The sequence below is a fragment of the Aythya marila genome (genome assembly GCF_965140915.1).
Source record: "Aythya marila genome assembly, chromosome: 2".
NCBI classification, from domain to species: domain Eukaryota; kingdom Metazoa; phylum Chordata; class Aves; order Anseriformes; family Anatidae; genus Aythya; species Aythya marila.
In genome coordinates, this window is record NC_139043.1 from 134,346,791 (window position 1) to 134,370,999 (window position 24,209).

General features: G+C 43.7%; 1 protein-coding gene across 1 annotated transcript in view; it reads right to left on the bottom strand.

The window, feature by feature from the left end:
* Positions 1–15,680: 15,680 nt before the first annotated feature.
* The window catches only part of NIPAL2 (NIPA like domain containing 2), a 50,062-nt gene continuing 41,533 nt past the window's right edge, over positions 15,681–24,209 (bottom strand). The window contains exons 8-11 of the mRNA XM_082754456.1: positions 23,512–23,600; positions 21,720–21,783; positions 20,319–20,413; positions 15,681–19,988 (exon numbers count right to left, since the gene is read on the bottom strand). Of these exons, the coding sequence (XP_082610582.1) occupies positions 19,894–19,988; positions 20,319–20,413; positions 21,720–21,783; positions 23,512–23,600 (343 nt within the window). The 3' untranslated portion in view covers positions 15,681–19,893. The remainder of the gene's footprint in view (positions 19,989–20,318; positions 20,414–21,719; positions 21,784–23,511; positions 23,601–24,209) is intronic.

Consider the following 24,209-nt stretch of genomic DNA (forward strand, 5'->3'; position numbering starts at 1 on the left):
TGGTGCTCAACAAATCCAGAATACATGCAGAGAGGAGAAACTTGTAAATATTCAATTAAAAGTACACTTTTCAAACTAATATTTAACACTGATTTTTTTATTAATTTATTTTCTAAGATGCATGTGGAAGTGCTTTTGATACGGGCCAATAGGGATTAAAGGGTTAACTATAGATCATTTATTTTCCTGTAAGACATTTTGTCTTACAGGAATCAATTGCATCCAGGTTCTCGGGATATTTTTACAGTGCAATAATTCTTGTAAATTTATTGGCAAATATATCAAGGGGGTTCTAACTGATATCACAAAAAAAACACATCAAATTAGCTAAGAACTGCAACCAGATTTTTTTTCAAAGGGAAGCAGATGAAAATAACCATTAGTGCGTTAATAAAATAGTAGTCCGGTGAAAGTCTTAAAAGTAAATTAAATGTAGTTTCTGTTAGTCCTTTAAAGACGTTCTCTGAGCTTCTACACTTCGAGGTGTTAATGATTCGTAAGCATTAGAGAAAACTAAAAAAAAAAAACACACTAGAGATAACTTCTATTAGTCCCTTCAAGAATTTACTGTGGGAAGCACAAGGTGACATGACTTTTAAATAGCAACTCCAAGTCTATACATTTCTGTAGCTCCTAAAGTGTCACCGTGGGATGGAGGAGGTTTCAGCACCCATGCTGGATGTTGCCCAATGGTGCATGCAGGTAGCTGGCCCCAGCTGAGATGGGCACTTGAGCATAATCAAAGAATTTGTATGTGGAGCAAAGCAGCTCTCTGCTGAAAGCCGTGGAAACCCAACCCTGCTGTGCTGATGGCGAAGCTCCTGACTCCTCAGATTTTGGAGAAGGAAGGGTGAGTCTAACAAGTAGTACAAAGATACTGATTCAGGCATTCTGGATTTATTTGCCAAAAAAGAAGGTTAGCAGACATGCAGAAGGCTAGTTTAACTCCTTTTTAAGTTGTCCAACACAACCAGAAATAGCCAGAAAATAGGAAGCCTGCCCTGCCTGCAGGCTAGGTTCTCACGTCATATGCGTTCAAGCCCTTTTTGCTGTGCAGCCCATTGGTGTGAGGCAGGAACTCACCATTCTCGCCAGTTGTTACTGTGCAAGTGCTTGCACATGGGAAACCACACGTGCTGCACACGGTAAGAGGCTTTCTAATGAAAGTACATTTAAATCACTTCTTCCCTTGGAGTAGGCAATGCAAATAATTCTTCTCTTTGATTGCCTGAGGAGTAGAAGAGGCTTGACACAGCTTTAAAATTAAAACCTCCAAAGCCAGAGATGGTTTTAATCTCCCTTGGTAAAAGCGCTGTGGTTTGAAACTTGAGTTTTCTCTTTATTTAGAAAGGTAGTTTGGACAGCACGCTATGTTTTAACTTGTAAAAATGCCGCAAGTTCAGCTGCTGTGAAGGAAGGTATCCTTGCAGCCTGTGGCTGTGCTGTTGAAATAATGGTGCAGATGTAGTAAAATAGATCACAACAGAAAAGCAGTAGTCCCAAGAAAGGCCAGTACAAATAGTGTGCTATCTGATAGCACAGAACATAAAAAACAAACAAACAAACAAACAAACAAACAAAAACATTAAAATACTGTAGATATCTTTTTTGGGGAAGATGTTCTTCATTTAGATTTTTAAACCAGACACAAAGATGCACCAGGTCCTGTATCCTGGTCTGCCTGCAGTACCTCAGGCATCCCAGCTAGGGTTTGAAAGATGGACTCTCATTTTTTCTTTTTTTTTTTTCTTTTTTTTTTTCTTTTTTTTTCTACTTATTTATTCACAATGCTAGAGAACTTGAATTGTTGAAATTGACAGATATTTTTCTCTTTTAATACAGTATTTCAAACCAGCAGTGTGCAGCTCACCACAACCCCAAAGCAGACCTCATGGGAGGTTTGGGTCTGCTGCCCCTGCTCTGGTTGTCCTCAGGTACTTCCTCTAGGTTCTCTGCTGAGTTTTCTCCAGCCATGCAGGCAGTGCCCGCACCGTTCAGTTTTGTGTGGGATGGTTTCTTTCTGACAACTTTCCTGTTCCAGTGTAGTGGAGACCACAGCGGAGGGAAAGGCCATGTTTATGCTGTAAAATCCATTTTGGTTCTACTCCGAGTAAATCTTGGCCTTCATTTTGAAATACTGTGTACTTTTTAGTCAGACTTCCTTTTGTAAAAGGCCATCAAAAGCTGAAAGATTACTGTCCCACAGTACGAGGAGGGATGCTGTTAGTCTGGCCAAGTAGCTATCAAAAATATGCAGGAAATACACCATAAATTCATTTTTCTCCAAATGTTTTCTACAGGCAAGATCCCAGGCTATTAGGTTAACTCCAGGGACTACAAAGACAATGACTTGAACTAGAAGTCCCAGGACAGTAGCCAGGTTTCATGTGGTCTTCGGGGACGGGAACAAAAAACCCCACCAAAAATAATAACTTCCCTTTCGCCATTTGAGACGCTGAGCTCCACTGTCAGCTGGATTTCAGAATTTATTAAGAAGCAAGAGAGGTGACCTCCTCTATCTGCAAGGTCATTAAATTGATGACCATTAAAAACTGATTCTCATCCAGATCCATTTGTAAAATTAATTTACATATTTTCAAGAATGTAAATTAGTCTATGGGGACCCAGCCTTGGAGAAAACATTTAAGTTGCAGTATCTGTTTCCATCTTTTCAGTCCTCAAAATGTTAAGACCAGTGAGTATGGAAACATATTAAAAACTTCAGCCGATCTCCTGACTGAAGTTCAACTCTCCTTCTCAAACGGGTGCTCAACATGGCTTCTGACCTCGAGGACAGGATATATATTTTATCCTGCATCATAAAATGATTGAAAACCCTTAAAAGAATCCCCCTTTGAACTTTGATTGTCATCATTAAAAATTCATTCCTTTAGGGTATTGCCTATCTTTGCTGATAGACTGCAGTAGGCACGCTTTAACTAACTGGATGTTTTTCTGTACATACCTTTGTTTTGTTATCAGGGTAAAATCATTTCAAGAAGAAAATATAAGGGTGGGAAATGAAAGGCAGACATTTTCCCTGACCCTTTAGACCCTTTAAGTATTTTTTCCCCCAGATATGAAGCAATATATCTTAGAGAAAACTCAATGAGATTATGGTTTCACAATAAATTAAAATAATTAATTTAAATTTAAAATGCAAATATTTTGAATAAAATTTTCTGTTTCCATTAAATCCAGCTGGTTACCACTTCTAAGACCTCAAATATCCTTGGATAAACTTGCTGGATGCTCCTCTTCTCTAACTCTCTTTTGGGCACCAGCATGTGCTCTGAACTGACTCCTTCCCTCTGAAGAATAAAACCATCCATCTCCATTTCCTGCCACTTCAAATTCAAGCCGGATGCTGAAGGACAAAAAATAGCGATTGGCAGAGCTGCGAGAGGGAGCCAGGACTGAGGAGTGCCGGCTCATCCAGCAGAATACGCTCATGTGAAACAATTCCTGGTCCAAGGAAACCAAACCAAAACTCTCACTATAACATCAATCACTGATAGAAACAAAAGCTGTCGTGCTTCTGAGCATACTCCAGCTTAATGAAGGGACAAGCAACTCGAGAAAAAAATGAGGAACCCCCAGCTGTGACAGCACATATGAGCAACATCTCTTCATGAGGGAAATAAAGCACTGAATTAAAATTTATGGCTTCCCAGTAGCATTACATACCCTGGGAACAGTGAATATTTTGTTCCTTCCCCAAATGACAAGTGTTAAGATCATAAAATCAAACTCAACTGGAGTAGCAAATTGATTCTAGACTATCTGGTTCTTCCAGGCTGTGTCACGCAGAGCAGAGTCAGTGGTTGGTTGCCTAGGGTTGCAAAATATTAGGAATAACACAGTATTTAGTGACTGCTCATTGCAAGCATGCCTCTGAGAGGGGAGGTGTGTTCATGTGTTACTGTGCTTAGCGCAGCAGAAACCCTAGAATGGAGTCAGTCCTGAATGTTGTGTTTCTAGCCAACTTTCCAACAGCAATGAACTAATAGCATTTCCAAAGGTTAAGGTTTCTGTAACTTTGCCAAATGGTAGGGTCATGCCCTGTTTTTCTGCTATTGCAATTTTCTTCCCTCATTTTTTTTTTCTCATGACCTTTTCCCCACTATTTGCCACCATCCATTTTGACCCTTTCCCGTATTGCTGCAGACCTTGAACATATTGTGGAAATTATCAGCTTTGTATTTGTGTTTTGCTCAGTCTGCAAGTAACTGCTGTAACGAATGTGCCTGAGCCTTAGCTGCTAATCATGCAACAAACAAGGTTGCCTCTTAACTTCAGACATGTGCAAGGTTATTCATGTCTCGTGTGTCTTGAAGGCTTAAGTCTGGCTTTCATGGAGTGTTAGCTTGTCAATAGTAAGCACATAAGCAAGTGGAGACATTGCCCTGGTGTTCACCCTTACAATTTGGTGACGCATCCCCCTGCCCCACCTTTTATTTTATGAGACAACGCTATGTTCTCCCTAGAAGAGCGTGTTCCTAGAAACCTTGACTCTTGATAAGGAGATCATCAACACTTTCACTAAACTACAATTTCTAGATACAGGCGTTCCTGCCCTTTGCTCTGGCCACCTGGTTGTGGCCAAAGACACGATAATGACCTGGTTGCATTACTGATGATTGCTGATGTTGCCTGTCTTTTGCAAATTTGGTAGTTCACTGCTGGAAGATATCCAGAACATGATTCTTGGCTCCGGAAATTCTTCTCACTGCATCTGAAACTTTCGTTAACTTTTTTTTTTTCTTTAATTTTTTTTCACAAATGTGGTCTTTTAATCTTCCCCTTGGATGTTGCATGCTATTCCTAGTGCAGCCGATGAGTCACAGTGATGGCTCAGAGGTCTTGCAGGAGATCAGGGTTTTTGTGCCATCTCCTGGCTCAACAAAGCCACTTAGTGGCACATAGTGCAGTGTGGAGAAATCAGGCATTTAATAAAATGAGATACTACACTTGATCTGAGCCAAAAGAGAGTAAGAGACATAAATAAGAGATGATCCCTGTACAAAGATGCCACTCTTCTGTGTAAATCCCCCTAAAGAGCTATAATGGCCAGTATTTATTGTGTCCTCTTGTTGTTTATTGGAACCTATTATTCCCAGCTTCCCAGAAATAAGCCTTCGTAACTATAATTCCACTGTGACTATGTTGTCTGACTGCAAGTCCAACTTGCTTCCCTTTTCCTTGGGAGCACAGTGCATGTTGTGCAGCCCAACAGAACCTGCAGATGGCACCTGCAGAACTTAGTCAGGGAGCAGGAGCTGGCCCACACGCTTCAGCCAAGTCCCCATCCACCCCAAACGGATGGACAAACGTGCTGTGGGGAGACTTACAGCACTACTATACCATTTTGAACTCGGCAGGAGCTCTCCCAGTGCATGGGATTTGTCTTTTCCAGCCCTTTGGCTTCCTTGGGCCATGTCTGGAGACAGCAGTTCTGCACGTGGCTGTTTGCTGCACATAAATGCTCCAGGTGCAGGTTTAATGAGTTTGCGAGACAATAACACCCTACTGCACATGCTCATTAGGCGATTTCCAAATCCTTGTAACTGTCAAGTCAACAACAAAAATGTCCTCCGGGACCCAGCCCCGTGCTGCACTCCACGAACATATTTCCATGGCAAGTGTCACTGCCTGAGACTGCCTTTTGCTTTGAAGTCTTGCTTGAAGCATGGGGGAAGGCAGGGAGAAGGTCTTAGTATATTTTTATAATGAGGAAAGGATTTTTTTTTTTTCACTTCCCGCTCACTCAGTAATGGCTGAACTTTGCTTCCTTTCTTCTTGTTAAGGAAAGGTGCCAAAATAAACAAAACCACAGAGTTGCAAGCAGCCGCACCGCCTGGAGATCTGGAACCAAGAGGTGGCAGTTTCATAAAGTTTGGGACTGAAAGCAAGGTTGTGATCAAAGCCGTTTTACCACGTCGACCTCTGTTCTCACCCTGGTTTTTCATGGAAGGCATTGCCTAAATAACTGACAAGAAGCCAACGTGAGGAGAAGCAACAGAAGGAGAAGGATGTGTTGGGAGAAAAGGTACATTTCAGATATCAGGGGCTGCCTGCGAGGTGTGAGGTGAGCTGCAGGAGCCCTTCTGCTGCACAGCAGAAACTTGGAGGCCTCAGAGGCTTGGAATGCTCCAGGGAAGACACGAAAATGAAATGCAGGAGAGGAGAAGGAGCTGGGAGCGCTGCCGCGTGGTCATCCACAGGAGTGGAAGGATGAGGGAAGAGCAAGGCAAGAGCAAACTGAGAGGCTGAGGGTGATGGGGTGAGCTCACGGGGCACCTCGTGTGAGGAGGGGCTTTGAGATAGCTGGGTTGAGGGTACCCCTGAGCCTGGGGAGCGTGTCTCTCAAGGACGTGGGGCTGCACAGGGATGGGATGAAGCAGGTCCCTGCCCACCTCTACCCGGACTGTCTTGGCTTGCCCATGGCCCCATGTGCACAGCCCACCTACCACTCCCCAGCACTTCAGCTGCGCGCCCTTGGCGCCTCACTGGGGCCAAATGTTTTTCAACTGCTTTTCAAACTCAGACTTGGGACCTGTATTTTAGCTCTAAGATAAACATTTTGAAAGCTGTCTTCTTTCTCACAATGAAGGCATGAGGTGTTTTTAATTATCTTAGGGAAGCTTTCCTTGGCCAGGCTGATTTGTTCACTGTTTCTCTTGTATAGCTGGTCTGTTTGTCTTGTAGAGCTGGCCTATAAACCAGCTATTAGGAGTTTATTGTATAACATTATCAAGAAAATAATCTTTGGAAAAACATGAAATCACTTGTTACAACCCTTTTTTTCCTTTGCAAATAACTTCATGGGAGCCAAATGAACTCCACAGCTGACCACCCAAACCTGCTGGAGAATGCTTACTCCAAATACAAATTAAAACATGTTTTAGTACAAAAATATTTTAAGTGATGGTTTGGGCAGGGAAAAGAAAGTTCTTACTATAGGGAGATGGATAGCATCATTAGTAAGGGAGAAGGATGAATTCTCTTTTTCTCAGAATTATATATTTTTGAGTCATCAATGCATGATCTGAGCAGAGACAAGCAAGGCCTGCTCTTTACTAGATTTATGTCTGTTTTGCGCGCGCACATACACACACTTATATAGAGAAAGTGATGGGGAGAGAGAACAGCAGTGATTATTACACCTACTGGTTTTATTATTGGTTTTGCTGTTCAGACTCCTAAACCGTGTGGGTGTTGATGGTTGACTTTTGAAGAGACTTAATGAAGGTTACCATTGGAAATTTTGACATTCATGATGATAAATGCTTTATTCGCCTGGAGGAATTCAGTTATCTTAAACACATAGCCGACTATAACAAAAATTTCATTTTCCCCTTTTATTCTTTGGCATACTTTTGTGTTATCCCTTTTCAGAGATACTGCCAGTATTTTTCAGATGACTGTAATTTTATTGCTTTCTTACTGACAAGGGGAAAAGAGTTATCTTTCATAAGCGCTCCTCAAAAGGAACAGAAGAGCAAGACCATTGTAGGTGCCGAAAGGAGACTCCTCAATATTTGCATTTTTTTACTATTCAGGAATAAGAAATTTGTCAACGTTGGAGGAGTACTGATTCTAGTCAGACTATCCTTTTATGTCTCTTCCATGAGGCACCTCTCACTCACGTACTAAGAAAATGTTCCCAGACTCTCAAAAGGCCAATGAAAAAAAAAAGAAACCAACCAACCAACCAGCCAAAACCATTAAAAAGCCTGGCACTTTTTAGGAGTCCATATCTTTTGTTGCCCACCTTCTTCTCTTTCTTGGGATTCTCTTACACTGCTGATTGCTAATGCAACTTTTCACAGAAACTATACTCCCACTTCTTGCACACACTGATCAACAATGAACCAAAGTCAGCCTGAGTGCACAAGGCATTTAATGTATCAGCTCTGACTCTACTCTAGTTCATACTTGCAGCTCAGAAGGCCAACTGCATCCTGAGCTGCACCAAAAGCAGTGTGGCCAGCAGGGTAAGGGAGGTGATTGTCCCCCTCTGCTCTTCTCTCGTGAGACCCCACATTGAGTGCTGCATTCAGCTCTGGGGCCCCCAGCACAAGAAGGACATGGACCTGTTGGAGTGAGTCCAGAGGAGGGCCACAAAGATGACCAAGGGGCTGGAGCTCCTCTCATGTGAAGACAGGCTGAGGGAGTTGGAGTTGTTCAGCCTGAAGAAGAGAAGGCCCTGGGCAGACCTTACAGCGACCTTTCAGTGCCTAAAGGGGGCTGCAGGAAAGCTGGGGAGGGACTCTCAGGGGGTGTAGGGATAAGTCAAGGGGGAATGTCTTTAAATTAAAAGAGGGTAGGTTTAGATTAGACATTAGGAGGAAGGTCTTCACTCAGAGGGTGGTGAGGCCCTGGCACAGGTTGCCAGGGAAGCTGTGGATGCCCCATCCCTGGAGGTGCTCAAGGCCAGGTTGGATGGGGCTTTGGGCAACCTGATCTAGTGGGTGGCATCCTTGCCCAAGGCAGGAGGATTGGAAGTGGATTGTCTTTAAGGTCCCTTCCAACACAAACCATTCTGTGATTCTATAATTCATGGGAACACCCAGGAGATCTTCCATCTCAGGCCTTCCACTAATGCTTGCAGAAGAACAGCATGGGTTACATTTGCATTGGGATTTAAATATTCCCTTCACTCTGACAACAATTAGAGCAGTATTTTCTGTTTAGCTGTAAATTAGAGCTGTGAATAACAATGGAGAGGTCTAACCACCCCCCTGCTCTCTGAGCAATCCCTCATGAACTCGGCAGCTTTTGGGAACAATGCAGTTCTGCTCTGAGATTTTATTTTGCACAAGTGTCCTTGGGATAGTATTTCTCAACCTGTGCTCTGGGGACCATTCGTGGTCTGAAAGGCTTCAGAAAATGGCTTGTGAGATCACTCTAAAACAAAGCAACTCTCCCCACTATCTCATCCACCCCTAAAATGCCCAAACCCACACACACATGTTGTCACAACATTCAAAGGGTGGCCTAATTTTTAGTTGATTATTCATGAAGACCACTGCATTAAGACTGCTCAGGCAGCCTGCAGCTTAGTCTTTCAAAAAGTCTGGGGATCATTGGATTAAAAGGCGTGGAGAAACGCTACTTTGAAGAAGCATGTCTACTATTTTATTTGCTTGGGAAGTCTCAAAATATCTGCCTCGTACATTGTCTGGACTCTTTAGAATACGTCAGGCTTCCATCTTCCACCAGGTACTTAATGCTCATGAATGAAGCATACTAGATGTGACAGTGCTGTAGTGAAAAACAGCAGTTTTATACGATCTTGCTCCACTCCTGGACACCATCTCCGATGCTGCTGGAGTCCTTACTACCGCTGTTGCAGTAGGCTGGGTTGGCTCTTCCAGTATAAACATTGCTCCTGGAATACCTCAGCTACTGTACAGCCTGGGCTCAAGGGCAAGTCTTTTCCCTTCCCCACAGCTCTGCTATACGGAGAGGAAATGCTTTCTGGTATGCGCAGAGGTTCACATTGCAGCTTTACAGCTGCAAGAAGCCAAGGCCGAATGTAGCAGCTACATCAGATTATGGAGCGTAAGACTTCCACAGCAGAGTCACCAGTCTGGCTGGAAGCTGTAATTCCAGACACATTTGTACAGTAGATCTAAACCTATTTAATCCTGGGTCCGTGCTGCCTTTTATCTCAGTGAATTGTTTGCGCTGTGGTCACACCCGCGGGCCCTGCCCAGCCACCACCGAGCACCCAACGCACAGGCCGTGAGCGGAGGGACCCGAAAGGATGGAGGGGAGCCTCGACACAAGAGGTGCACATCAAAAGTATGTGCTGAAGGGTCAAACTGGTGTCCTCACTGCTCATTGCTCTGGTGCCTTTGCCTTCTCTGGGGTCACAGGAATGGCCCAAAGCCCTGCTATGAAAGGCAAACAGAGGGACTGCAGAGCCAACAGGACTGGTCACTCCAGAGAGATAAGGTTCCTACCAGCCTTGTACCTGCCAACATGTGCTGAAGCAGAGTTACAAGCTTTCTGCAGAGCAGAAACTCTTCCTATCACATTTCAGCACATTCCTATAGGTTTCTGTTTAGATAATCTCAAACAAGGCTTTACTGCAGTGTGTTGCAGGAGTTACCTGACTTCATCCAGCCCCAACTGCAGCCTGTGCCTGCTGGTGGCTTGTTGTGCTTAAAGCCACCACTTAGCTTTATTAATTAATACAGGCTTGAGTTCTTGCCAGCCAGACTTAATGCATACTTTAGCTATGATTTTGTCTTAGCCAATGGTTAATGATGACACATTTTAAATCTGTGATTATTATTATTATTATTTTTTTTTACATTAGAAGGATTACTTATGCATAGCAAATAAGTATTTTTTTTCTACTCCTGGTGATATTTACTGCACGGTGCACAACTTCTGGCTCTAAGGAAGAAATGAAAAGGTGTGCTCTGAGCACAAAGTGGCACGACATGTTGCACGCCCATGAGCACGTGATAAGGCTGGTATCTCTGAGTTATTAACCTGGCCAAATGTTACATGAGTACCCAGTTAAATAGACTAATCCAGAATGCTTTTTCCTCCAAATGATTTTATTTCAAGAAGGCAAATATCCTGATCTTAGTCACAGCTGGCAGCACTGCTTTGTCCTCCATTATAAGATCGTATCTTGAGCTGATTATAAAACTCTGCCAAATTTTTACCTTCTGAGCTGAAATTTTTCAAATGAGGTGAAAGCAGCTGCTGGTGGTTATTTATATTCAGTCAATTTAACAATACAGTTTAGCTTCTTTAGAGAAAAATGTAGTGAAAGCTGTATATTTTTAACAAAACAACAGCACTGCATCTCTGTTCTTTCTAATGTAGGAGGAAAGACGCATTTTAATTTCCATGCAAGAGTGAAGCACCTTCATTTTGGAGCAGGGGGATGCTGTGAAATCTTCACCATGTTGGGGACTCCTCAGTCTGAGGTGGAGAAGCTACAAGCCTTTCCAGGGACATGTTAGCATTTGGCCACCTCAGTCTCCAGAGGAATTACCCACTGGATTTGGGGTTGCTTCTCTTCACATATCTCTTTGACACTTAGTGCTACCACAACTGAGAAGATTTGGCCTGTTGTGTCAGTGACGCCGTACCAGCAATGTGAACCCAGGCAGTCCCAAGACAAGACCCAGCTGCTACATGAAGTGCCACCACAGCACCCTCTGGATGCAGCAGCAGGGACAGGGCCCAGCAGGAGTCCTCGCCCCCCAGCTGCCCCCCAGTTCGTCCAGTTAATGAAGACATGGCTAGCAGTCTCCAGCTCAGATTGGGATAGCATTTCAACCCAGACTTCTAAATTTCATATCAAAGTTTTGACCACAAAGAGGTTCTCTGGAGCAGAGCATACCCTGACCTCTCTTAGGACGTGTTTTTAAGCGCTGTGTCCTTTGAAGTCTTGCCCATCGCTGCAACCCAGGGCTGAAGGGCACTTTCCCAATGCAGCTGGTGGATGGGGTGACATGAGAGGTCTCTAACCTGCTCCAAGCAGCAGTGGTTACGCCAATGTGAGGATGCTCAGAGCCCACTGTGTAATATTTGGTTGCAGTCTGTCCAGCGTGATGGCAAGCAGCTGGGGGAAAATGCCATTTTTTACTCAGCACAGCCCTTGCAGAATTACAGCTTGCCTGTGCTGCAAGTGTCTAGGTAAAGCATCTGGTAAGCCTGGGATACTTCTGAGATTCCTGCAAGGACTGATTTCACACGAGTGGGATTCGTGTAAGGCTCAGCTGAGCTCAGTGTCTGCAGTATCAGGCCCTGAACAGGGGATGGGGGGACGATGGTCCTTGGCCAGGTGCCCCAAGACTTCTCTCTCCCCTTTTCCTTCTGTTCCAAAGGTGCTCTTTTTGGGCCCTCAAATAAAGACTTTGCTGACCACAGCTGAAGAACAAGGAGACATGATAAATAGGAAAGTAAGAGCCTATTTATCTCTGGCGCAGCCTGCCCTTTTCTAGTCTGGATGGAAAAGAAGACTAAAGTCCACGGAGCCCTTCAGCGAACAACAACCGGCACGACAACAAACGCAGCGAAAGGGAATGCCAAGGTTGTCATCCCCCATCAGCGGTTTGGATGGATTTCACCCTGGGAGAAGCTTTCAGGAGGCTCGAGGCGGAATCTTGCGCAGGAAACAGGTGGTTTGCTTTACCGAGAGGCATGCGTAATGGTCAGGGAGCTGCACCGTGCCGCGCCAAGCTACAGCAGATGGGCTGCAGCTCGCTCTGCTCTGCTGAAGGATATTTTTCATGTTATGTGTGGAAAAGAGCAGTAACCCTTGTTTGTTATATGAGGCCTTGTAGGACTTTGTTTGGAAAAAAGCCATTTTGAAGATAAAAAAAAAGCCATTAAAAATGTGAGTCACTGTAATCACATTCAAAGTGCTCCAGCATGGCCTTTTATTTGCAAAGACTTCACTATAAAATCAGCCTTTTTAAAATTTTATTTATTTTTTTTTTTTTAATGAAGAATTCCACCACAGATTACCTTGGGTTAATTGAGGTGACTTTACTGATTTGTTCCTTTTAAATTACTAAAAAACCCAAACAAACAAATAAACAAAAGACAACCAAAAATCAAATACCTCAAAACACTGAATTCAAACCATTCACAGTGCAAGGGTATCAGCAAAATCGCTGTGCCTGCTCTGCAGTGTAACACAGGACTAAGAGTGATAAATCCATCCCAAAATTCTCTCTAACATGAATGCATTTCTTCTCCATATCAAAACCTAGATTCCAAAAAGGGCTGGAGGCGTCCCCTTTCCTGTGCTGGCATCCAGAAGCAGGAGGCACTTAGAGGAGGGACAACTGAAGCCTGAGTGATTGCTGGTTCCCCAAATCAGCCAAAGAAGCTGGGGCTGGCACTCGCCTCCTGCTGCCCTTTGGGGTTTGGATGCCCCATTTGGGGTTATCAGGTGCTCATATCCTCCTCTTGGAGAGGAGATGCCCGAGCTGCTCCTTTCAAAATGCAACCTTGCTGCAAGACTGAGCAGCAAGGGGCAAAGGGGGCCAAAGCCCTTCTGTTGTGTATCACAAATATAAGCACTCACTCTCTCTGGTGAGCTGTCACCATCCTTGAGGCAAGAGCAATTTATCTGGGCAGGGTGTCCCCACATCCAGAGCCTATTTACTTACTGCACCCCAACCCCATGGCAGGGGTTAGATGAGCTGATATTCAAGGGTCCCTTCCAACCCAGACCATTCCATTTTTCTCCTTCTCTGTGCCACCACAGCTGTGTCCATCCGTTGGCCACTTGGTTTCAGGGTTTCCAGCTGTGCTGAGCCTCCCGGGGACCTCTTTGGACCATCACTGATCTCAGGAATGAGTCAGAAGTCAAATTGCTGAAAACTATCTAGGCTGCTGTATCCCTGGGCATGCAAAACAGCCACTGTTAAATCACAGTGAAAAAATAAAATATTCAGGCACCTCCTGGGAGAGGTGGCAGCTGGGCTGGGCTCAGCTTTGGGAAGAGGGGAAGCCAGGCACCCTGACCACTGCATTTTGGCTCTGGCCCAGCTCTGTGCTACTTCCTCAGTGGTGCTAAGATCAGATTTTTACTCGGTCTTTGGCACTCATAAAGCCAATTTTCGACACTGGAAAAATGGAGATAGAGCAGAAAACAACCACGGAAAGCAACTTGAGGGCTGACCAAAATGTCTGATGGTGAGAGACTTAAAAGGTCTGTCTGTTTGGCTTAGCAAAAAGCCCAAGTCATCTTACTGTATTTTACTAGAGGGACTTACCGAGTGCTTTAAATCACTGGTGAAAGACAAATAGCTGCGAGCGAGATCCAGACACTTTAAAATAGACATAAGGCACAGTTCAAAAGCAAACAATGAGTCATTGCTAGTACACATTGCTAATGGCATTGGTGGATCCTCTCCTTTGACTCACAGGAGAGGTCGGTGTGCCTTCTTCTGTAGGTGGGCCAAGGGGCTTACACAGAAGTGCTTGGAAAAGGCTGCCTGGCCGGAGCTGTGCAGGAGGCCAGGAGAGATGACACCAACCTGCCTTCTTGTATCAGCAGCCTGCCCTTATTCATACAGCGTCGAATCCTGCCACACATCCATGATCTCAGGACCCAGCCAGTGTTTTCAGGACATGGCTGTTGGTTAACTGTTAAATATTGTCTGGAAAAAATAAACACATGGGTAACTGTGATGCTTAGTAATATTAAATCATATTCCTCATCTCCTTTCCCTCGTAAAACACAGAGCAGCTGTTCTTGGAAAACAAAGTGGATGCTCCAATACTTTGTTGTTGTACTCTATTGCTGTATGATGCATTACCAGCAGTAACCTTCAGTGACAGGTAAGAACTGCCTAACGAGCAGCCTCTGGGCCATGCAAGCTTTCTCTCTACTTCTGGGCTGAGTGTACCAGAGTTTGTTCAACAGCATAGAGCTCTGGGCCTGGTGCACATGCTATTGAAGCTCAAGAAAAACATTTTTTTTTCTTTTTTTTTTCCTTCTTTTTTTCTCTCTCTTTTTTTTTTTTTTTTTTTTTTTCAAATGGAGAGAAAAGTCCTGATCTTGTGTTAGTGCTGCTCTGGATGTATGCCCACTAGCTATCAAACAGAAGACAAATGACAGTGCTGTTCTTTCAACCCATTTAATTATTCTGGCAAAAGACCTGGCAGCAGGCTCCAAAGATTTCATCTAGGCAAGGCAATGCCTATTCCAAGAGTGGAAATCTCCAACTGGAGATCTGGCAAGTCCATGTTTGTGCTGGAGGCTTAAATCAATCATTTCCATTTTCCCCAGTGTGACCTAGCAAAATACAGAAATTGGCTCCTTCATCAATGGCCACAGGCCACTTTTAATGTTTAAGGTATTAGTGCCGCGGGCTGCAGTGATACATTAACTTCACGTTAAACAGTCCGTGTTTAAGCCACCTGCCTGGTCATTCTTTTACAGTAGCTCTGCTCTGAAAACTGTCAACATTCGCCTTGTTGACACTGTCAACAAGCAGCCCAGAAGGCCACAGTAGCTTACCAGTCTCCTGATTTCATTCCTCTGTGTCCATGCAAAACTTTCCTGCCACTTCAGTACGTTTCCGATTCTGCTGCACAACACTGTCCCCCCTCATCATTACCTTGTGAAATGACACAAGTTTCCCTGGCACCAATGGCCAAGTCCATCAGCAATCAAAATGTTACTGCAGATCTTATAATATTAGGTGCACTTTCTCCCTCAAAGGCTTGGGCTAACTTTAGGGTCCTAACAGCAAAACTGGGATGTAGATCAAATAAGAAACCTACTGAGCAGACCCCTAACTCTTTACACAGGGTCTCATCTGTTGAGCCTGAAGTTCCTGAGGTGACAGTTCTGCTCCTGCAGATACCCAGAACTGACCTTGCATACTTCAGTGGTAATCATGAAGTAAAGGGAATGTAATCCAAATCTGTAGGTTTGCACAATATCCTTGTAGGCATAAACTCTTCTTATGTCAAGGGAAACATCCTGTCAATACTCTATCTTCTTACTGAGTGAGCCTGTGGTATGTGTCCACCACATAGTCTGATTTCCACACAGAGAGGACCTGGCAAGAGCTCTGCATGGGAGACAGGGTCTGCCAAAGAGACATCAATAGGATGCTCAAGGGGCCCAGACCCTGTAGACTAGCTCAGCATGTTTCAAAAATATGTTTATGTGCAGCTGAAGAAGCCAGATCAGCTACATGTCCTCTGAACAGGTTTAACACATGACAAAAGGACAAAGATCCTTTATAAACAGTCATGACTGCTTACTATGTAGTGGTGTTATTTGCCAGTGCTGCCCTTCTGTATGTTACAACTGAATGGTTATTACAGCCAGGGAGCTTGGAAGGTGCCTCCATGCTTCTTCCAGCTCCAAAAAGTTGAAACATCTCCCATCTGCCAAGGGAGTGGCTTATTTTCTCTTTGCTTCTCTAGGCAGAGAATGGCCATCCTTCACTTCCAAATTAAAAAACAAAACAAAACAAAACAAAAACAACACCTTAAAAACACATATAAAAATGTATGGAATCACTGACTATTCACTGATGTCCCTAATTCTGCCCCAGAGCCCAGAAACATTGCAAACACAGGATTTCTCAAGCTCCTGCGAATCGAGAGCTAGGCTTTTCTCTACCTTTTTCTCCTCAAACAACCTCAGGTTGTACAAATTCCAACTTGGCCCTCCAATAATAATTATGGTAATTAGCCTCTATCTCCTTTGGGCCAGTTCCTAACACAGACCAGCTGATTTCTCCAAAAGGGATAAACAAACAAAAAAATTTAAACAAGAAAAAGGCCAAGTCTCAGAGGACAAACGCAAAAGGGCAAGCTGAAAGACAGCTCTGCCTAATCATTTGTACCTCAGTGTTATCAGAGGTTTCTCTGTAAGCGACCTTTCAAGAAGTGAGTTGGGAGGGAAAAGTGCAAGGGGAGAACATTTTGAGGTCAGAAGTGAGGACATTTTGTCCCTGTCTGTCCTTGCAGCATGGTTTGTATGCAAACTGGAGAGAAAAAAAAATCAGTCCTTATCACAGGTTGTGTAGTGAGATGCATGTCCGTGCTCCTCACCAACTCTAGGCCCTTCCTTGCACCACAGGCTGCCCATCTCAGCCCCACATGGAGCCACGCAGTGGTCACCACCCACAGCCCTGTGAGTCTGGCCCAGGTCTTTGTGTTTTCACCAAATGTCCAAGTCAGCCTCCGCTGTGGGACAGCCCAGTTTGATAACTCTCAGAGAGCCAACACAGCAGAAGAAATAAATGAGATGGTTTTTGTGGGGTGCACAGCGAGCCATCAGCTGAGCAGGACCCCACAGCCAGGGGGTGAGGTTTTAGCAGTGTTGAACCATCCAAGCAGCTCGGCAGGTACATGTAACCACACCTTCAAAGCACAGAAACTCAAGCCTCTATGAAAGCTGACCTCCCTTCCTTGGTTTTGGGTGACCACTGCAAAAACTGAGGCCATCAGAAGCTGGATGGTAGCGAGGAGCAGGCCCTAAGCCTGCCAGCTGAATGCCAGGCTCCTACCATTGGCAGATGTATGAATCCAGTCCAAGATTAAACTATTTCTTGCTAGCTGAAAACACTTGGTAAAAAGCATCTTGATATTTTATCACAAAAGAAAATAACTGCCTAGCTGTACTCCAGAGTTCCCATTTCCAGGCCTGTGGCCAGCTAATACTTCATCTTTTACTGCAGCCTGACCAGCAGTGGAACAAGCACAAAGTGAGTCCTGCTGGTTCTGGTCTGTCAGAAATCCCAGGCTGGAGCCAGCTGGGACCACGTGAGATGCTGACTGTCCTGCATGCCTTCCTTCAGCATTATTTCCTCAGATCCCATAGAGCATCTGCTCAAGAAAGCTCAGTCTGCAGGTGCAAGCTTCACAGTTTGTATCTGGCCCATGTATATGATGTCAGGAAAAATACTGCGAGAAAATAGCTCACTGGTAAAGAGAAGGCTTCCAAGGACTTTTCTCTGTTCCAGTGAAACATTTTTTTTTTGTTAATAAGCATTTGTCTGTGCTACTTATCACCGAAGTGTCACAAGCAAAATCTGAAAATGGCATTGATTAGAAACTGATTCTTGAAACAAATCATGTCCCTGTCTTTGGAGAGCAGTAATAAATTCTCATCACCACGTTCCTCTGACCCTGTGATATGTTAATTTGTTGGAACATGCTCACATCTCAAAAATTCTGTCAAATCACAAGTTTTAATTGCACATAATTCCTGCCAGTGTTTTGCTCTATAAATTATTTTTAATTACATAGAAGTTTACAGAAAGCATTTTAACCCTTCAATTTTTGTATAAACCTATAGGAAGAAAGGAGGTGTTGCTTGAGAAGAAATAGGGTAGCTTGAAATAAATAATAACTTTTGCCATAGATTTTTACATTCTGTTTCCTGCTTTGAAAAGAAATTCCTATACCTGATAGACCTTATAATTTCCTTCAGCCCTCCTAAATCATGGAGACAGATTTTAGAAAGAAGCCCAAGGCCAACAATTTAAAAAAGAAACAAAACTAAATCCTTTCTCCCACCAGCCCACTTTTATTTCCCAGATCATCGAATGAAAAACTACAGACATCCTATTTCCATCTTTAGCACATGGTCTCACTTGAGAATTAGAAAGTGGCTTAAATTTGACTTGCAAGAGGCAAGTGGCATAGAGGGCATACAGGCAGGCCCTTATTCCCTGGAGAAAGCATACATAATCAGGTGTGTTTTGCATTGTAAGCTTTAGAAACTTGAACTCAAACTGTAAGAGGGTAAAGGAAGGCCACGGGCAGGCAGCTGGTACAAGCAAGGTGCAGACCCTGAGTCTTGTACTGTGCCAGCTGGAAAAGATCCATGCTGAAAAACCACTTCACAAGTCCCCCAAGCCCTGGCTGCCAGGACATCGCTGCACAGGAGAAAATACATCTCTGTGTGCACTTTGCTTGAAGTCAAACTGTCCTGTGGTTCCTTGACTGCACCATTTAAAATACCATTTTAAAATGAAATAATAATAAACTACACTAAACAAAACCAAAACAAAACAAAACAAAGAGAGAGCTCGTTTCATCATATCCCACTGAAACAAAATGCACACAGCCTGTGGCCCTTATCCATTACAGCAGATCAATCCAAACACAAAGGAATTATCTTGTCCAAGACTTGAAGGTTAGTACCAAATGCTTATCAAGAGCACTTTGTTTCTACAGTGGAGGTGTCTGAGCGTTGATGTGCCGGCTGAGGTACATCAGTGTCACCAGGCAAGGGTGAATGGACCCACACCTAAGGCCCAGAAGCAGCTTTCTTTCCAGGAGGCTGGGGCTGAAGGATGTTTTGACCTCCCACTCAACCACTTCTGCTACAGTCCCCATTGCTGCCAGCTTTTCAAATGAGTGTAGAGAGAAATTACCATTTAATGAAGGAAAAAATGTGGTGTGACTCTTGTGACCCTGTTTTTTACAGCCTTTCCTCATGCAGGATAACCATTGGTTTAGCAAGGAGGTGGGATTTGTCCTACTTTGCTATTTTAGGAATATTTTTCAAGATGGATCAACAGAGGGAGCCTGGATCCCCCATTTCCTCTACAGAACTTTGCACTTCCTTCATTAAAACCCCCTTTTCCTGAAAACAGTGACTAAACCTTGGACTAGGTTGTATTAACATATAGTACAGCCAGTGCACAAGGCATGGGGGTATGTAAAATGTCACACGAGGTTCCCCAGCTCTGTTTTGGCTGGGCGCCTCACAAATGCATGCATGTGTGCTTGTGCCCATGTTTGTGACAAATGTTCTTGTCCTTCCCTCTTCTCACACAAGTGTTTATTGCCTTTGAAGGTAAGAGAATGTCTGATGGCAGAAGATAATCATGATTTTGCCTCTGCACATAATAAAAATGTATATACATGTTTAAGCATACTGCATATATGCCTACATTTTGGACTCATGGACAGGAAGGATCAGATTTTTAAAGGTAGTAGACATACAGCAGAATACTTTGAAGTCTCGTATGAAAATCCTCCTCATTTCCCATCTTTGTCTTTAAGCATCTGTGCACATCTGGGGGTTTTCAAAAGCAAATTTTAAAACCCTTTTATGCACCTATTTGCATTTCTAGGCAATTAAAACTCTAAAAATATCCCCAGTCATCACCAAGAGGCATTTATACTATAAGAATATTCAGATTCATTAACGGTTATTTAGTTTTTCTTAAGGCTTGCTTTATCTTCAAACCACATTTGGGACAGCCAGGAGATAAATTAAGTAGGATTAAATAATGCTATGACTCATCAGCATGCAGGAATTGAATTCAACGTCGACTCGAATATGTCCAATGAAAAGGTGCTGCTAATTCTTGTTCCAGTGCTGTTCCTCTCATTAAGTGGAAGGTAAGGTGCTTTCTTCTTTCAGCTCTGAGTTTTCACCGAGTCATCTTCATTATTCAAAGTGCCATAGCATGAACTATAAGAATCTGGTTGTATTTTGCCTGTCAATTTTTGTCCTAAGGAAATGGGGTGAGAGAAGGGAAAAACAACAACTCTGTGAAGAATTTTAATAAAACAAATCCCCCACCAATCCATCATTTAAACATTCCTTGCTCCAGTAATCATTGTTTTCATTTGACTGGTTGTAACAATAGCTTGGAAAAACTCTGAAAAATTCTTTGAAAAATCTGTTGGGAACAGGAATAGAAATTAAGGGAACAGTATATTTTTTAAATGCAACTAGAGCACATTTCTGACTCAACTCTCCCAGGTCATTCCATTATCTGATATCTCATTTTTAAACAGAGAGACAGAAAAAAAAAAAAAAAAAAAAAAGCCCTACTTACCAGGAATACGTCCACAGTCAATATAAGGAACTTGTAAATGCTCCTCTTTTTTATTTCTTGCAATTACAAATACACCAAGGAAAGATAGGAGACACCTGCAAAATAACAGTGGCATCGTATTATTAGAAACAGCTCACTGCATCTGAGATGAGAATCTTTTCCCATGTTTCTTTTTCAAGGACTTCCAAACCCGAGCTGCTCAGTTTTTAAAGAAACTTTCCTTCCTGGCAGCTGTATAAATTCATCTTGGACTCTCTGTCAGACTAGTTTTTGCCTCCCGAAGCTTTACAATCGGTTCCAAAGGCTCCGCAGACAAAATTACACTTTCAGTAATGTATACCTAATCAAATGCCTGCGAGTGTGAGACCGCAGCCTTTGAATCCCTGAGCAAATCTTCTCAGAACATCTAAACTAGCACTCCAGCACTTGCAATTTCATCAACAACTCAGGCTTGTTGCAGACAATCAACATCTCTCTTGTTTTTCTCGTTCGACTGCATGTCTCAGGGGCAAGCTGTAAGCCAGGAGCAATGAGAAACTGCTACGCTCGGATAAATCTTCTATCCGCTCTGTGTTGGACACACGATCGCTACTTCCTGCCTGCCAAATACCTGGGTTGAATTTGCTCATCTCCATTTTCTGCCACTTTTCCTGCAGCCAAACAACATCGCAGGTCTGCGCACCTACCCCTGCCTGACTGCAGAGGATGGAGATGTCTGCAGCTGTCAGCCCGAGCTGTTTGACAGCTTGGTGGCAAGACAGGTCCAGCGGTTCTGGGAGGTGCTTTTAACCATCTCATGCCTGTCCTTGAGTAATGTTCACCTGTTCCCTGAGTTGTTACTGTGCTGGTAGCCAGCAGATCTCTGCTCTCACAACACTTGGGGCCTTCTTCAAGCATTGTCAGCAGCTTCTTCACATGCTCTGAACCTTTCAGCAGACAGGCTGTGCCTTCCTTGGCACAAGACCCTTGTAAGCAAGCAGCTCCTAGAACTGCCCATGCCTAATGGCAGCAAAGGGCAGCCGGACACGCACGTGGAAGGTAACAGGGGAGGAGATTCCTTGAAGTTGTATCAGCACCCCCTAAAACATGATCTTTGGTAGAGAGCAGTAATTTCTCCTTCCTGCAGGAGGAACACATGCTGCTGGTTTTTCATTCCATCATGGGATTAGTAGTTCATAAGTGTCTCACATTTTTACATATTTGGATTCAAAACCGGGCCTCCAAACCCCCGAAGCACAGATATTAATCTTCCCTTTAATGTTTTTTTATCCTACTATAATGGCTATTCCATAATATTTTAATAACAAGACAGGTTTCTTCTTACTGAGAAAAGAAGGTGTTCCGCGAGGCAGTGCTGTTGCAGTAGAAGCGTTAGTGCAGATTTTAGGCCGGCACACTTACCCGAACAGAAACATGAACACGCTCAGCAAAGCTGCACTTTGGAATTCCTGATAAAATATGACCCCTGGAATGTGACAGAAACAAGAATTGCAGATCTTGACTGGATTCCAAGTGATATGAATTACAGCTGGGAGGGTCACAAGCAGTGTCATGCTCAAGTGGAGAAAAAAAATCCCAAATATGGTATTAATACACGTAGCTGTGGGTTCACATTATGTGCCCATATTCCATTATCTAGGCTTTCTCGAGATACTGCAAGGGACTGGAGAAGATTTAGTCTATCAGGCTGGAGTATGTGCTGTGTTAGTAACTGCACAGATGCAGGTATTTTTTTGCATTGTCAGCAACAGTTTTTATGCAGGTCAAACTCAAGGTCTTATTCGCAAGCAGAGTCGTACCAGTACAGCTAACAGGTTCTTCATGGATTTAGTTAAGCCACTCCAGCAGACCATGTGGACATCTTAGCTACAATTGGGAACAGGTTTTCGATAACTAGCTCTGTCCCTGATGTTTACACCGAGTTAAAGGCTCCAGCAGCCAAGTTTGCCAAATCTCTCCGGCTGAAGGGATCACTAACTCTTCTGGTCACCCCTCTAACAGGAATTAGCACCTCTGCAGTGGAGGTGACAGAACCAGATGTGTATCTGGATCTCAGCTGCCCCAGTTCACAGCCAAACATATTGGCTTTAAACCACTGATGAGCATAGTTTTGCTTAGAAACACCAGAGTGTGAACCAAAGCCACTGAAGCATGACTGTATCTTCAAAGGCTGCAACTGGGGATGGAGGAATCACGAGAGGAGGTATCTTCCACAAACACCCCACCAAGATTCAGCAGAGCTTGTTCTTCTAAGCCCCACACTGGTTTAACAAACCTGGTGCAAATGCATGTGTATCCAGTCTCAAAGCTATTAAGCCATTCCTGAATAGGTACTTGATCTCTTAAGGAGGCACAAGGCCAAATTCCCCATATGGCTGCAAGAATGCAACCCCCTTTTGGCGAAAGTCTCTTCTCAGTCACAAAGTGTAGGTCTCCTCTAACACAGGTGCCGAGGCAATCTGTGCACGAAGCTAACTCCCCTTCTCATTAATGGCAGCTCTGCATGAGAAACTCCTGCACAGCAATGACAGGAAAGCCCCCAGTGTGTGTTAAAATGAGTCATAAATGTTATAACAACACAATCATTTTGGCTCGTTGCTGATACAGCATCTTAGTCGTCCTCCCTGCTCGTGCTCTTACACTCCGCACCATTTCCAAGATTTGCAGTCCCTCTTTAACAGCACCAAGTTCAGAGTTCTCACCCAGAATAAAATGTTAAATGCTTAAAAGGTCTTTGGAGTCATTTTATTTCCTTCACTTAACCTAGAATTCCACCTTCTGAAACTGAATATACACTAACTACTATGAAACACAGCTGGTTGTCATTTGAGTAGTTTGCCAGGCTGTTAAAATTACTCTACCAGTTCGGATACAGGGAAGCTGGCGTGCACATGGTAAATGCATTTGCTGGATGTCAAGATGAGGCTAAGATAAATGCAGGTAATTCTAGTAAGCCAGCAAGGCATAGCAAGCTGTACGTATCAATTCTGGAAATGCTAGAATTTGATGATTTTTATTTTGCTTTGAAAGTTGTGAACTCACTCATTTTTCAGGACTTAAACACCTGTCATTTAGGAAAAACTTTTGGTGAAGACAAACATGAGTGGTTTGTGGTCCTGTTCAGAGATGGTGATTCTTTGAAAACCTGGTGTGTAGAAAACCATTTTGTAGAGACAGAAGGTCAGGAACCAACCTGAAACGATGGCGCTCGTGGTGAAGAGCATGAAATTAATGGGCACAACTGCTGTTGCTTCATACAGATGCATTGCTTGGTTCAAGAACCTGGAAAACAAGCGTTATTGCACCTCATGGCTGTAGGATGTTCATTGCACTTTAAGTAAAGTTAGCCAGTTTCTGTCAGTTCAATAAGTGTGACCATTTCTTACCAGGACAGCAAATAGCCCTTGACAGAAGGGTGTGTGTATTGAATTTACTTTCTGGTTTTGACTGCAAAATACAAAAAAATAGGGCAAAGCAAGAAGGTTGGAGTGGAGTCTTCTGGCCACAGACTGCCATTGGAGAGACCTTTGAAGCACTGTTGGAAAAACTGTCCTCCACAGATAAGGGAGGAATGCTCGGGTAATGCTGCCGCCGATGGTGTGCCTCAGCTCTTGGAAGCGGTGCTGCCTGCAAGCAGCCAGGGACAAGTCACTCTAAATTAAACAGGTTGTGTAAGGGTATATTTCCAGTGTGGACATGTGTATGAGTCCTCGTAGGAAATGCTTCACTTAGCTGAAACCCACATTGCTGTTGTGGCTCCATCCAACTTGGCTAAAACACGTATTTGTATGTTTATCCATGCAATCACACCCCAGACACACTCTGTCCTGCCGGGAAAGTCCAGGGAGGTGGCTGCAAACCTTGGGTTGGAAACTCTCAGCCTTCCTCCTC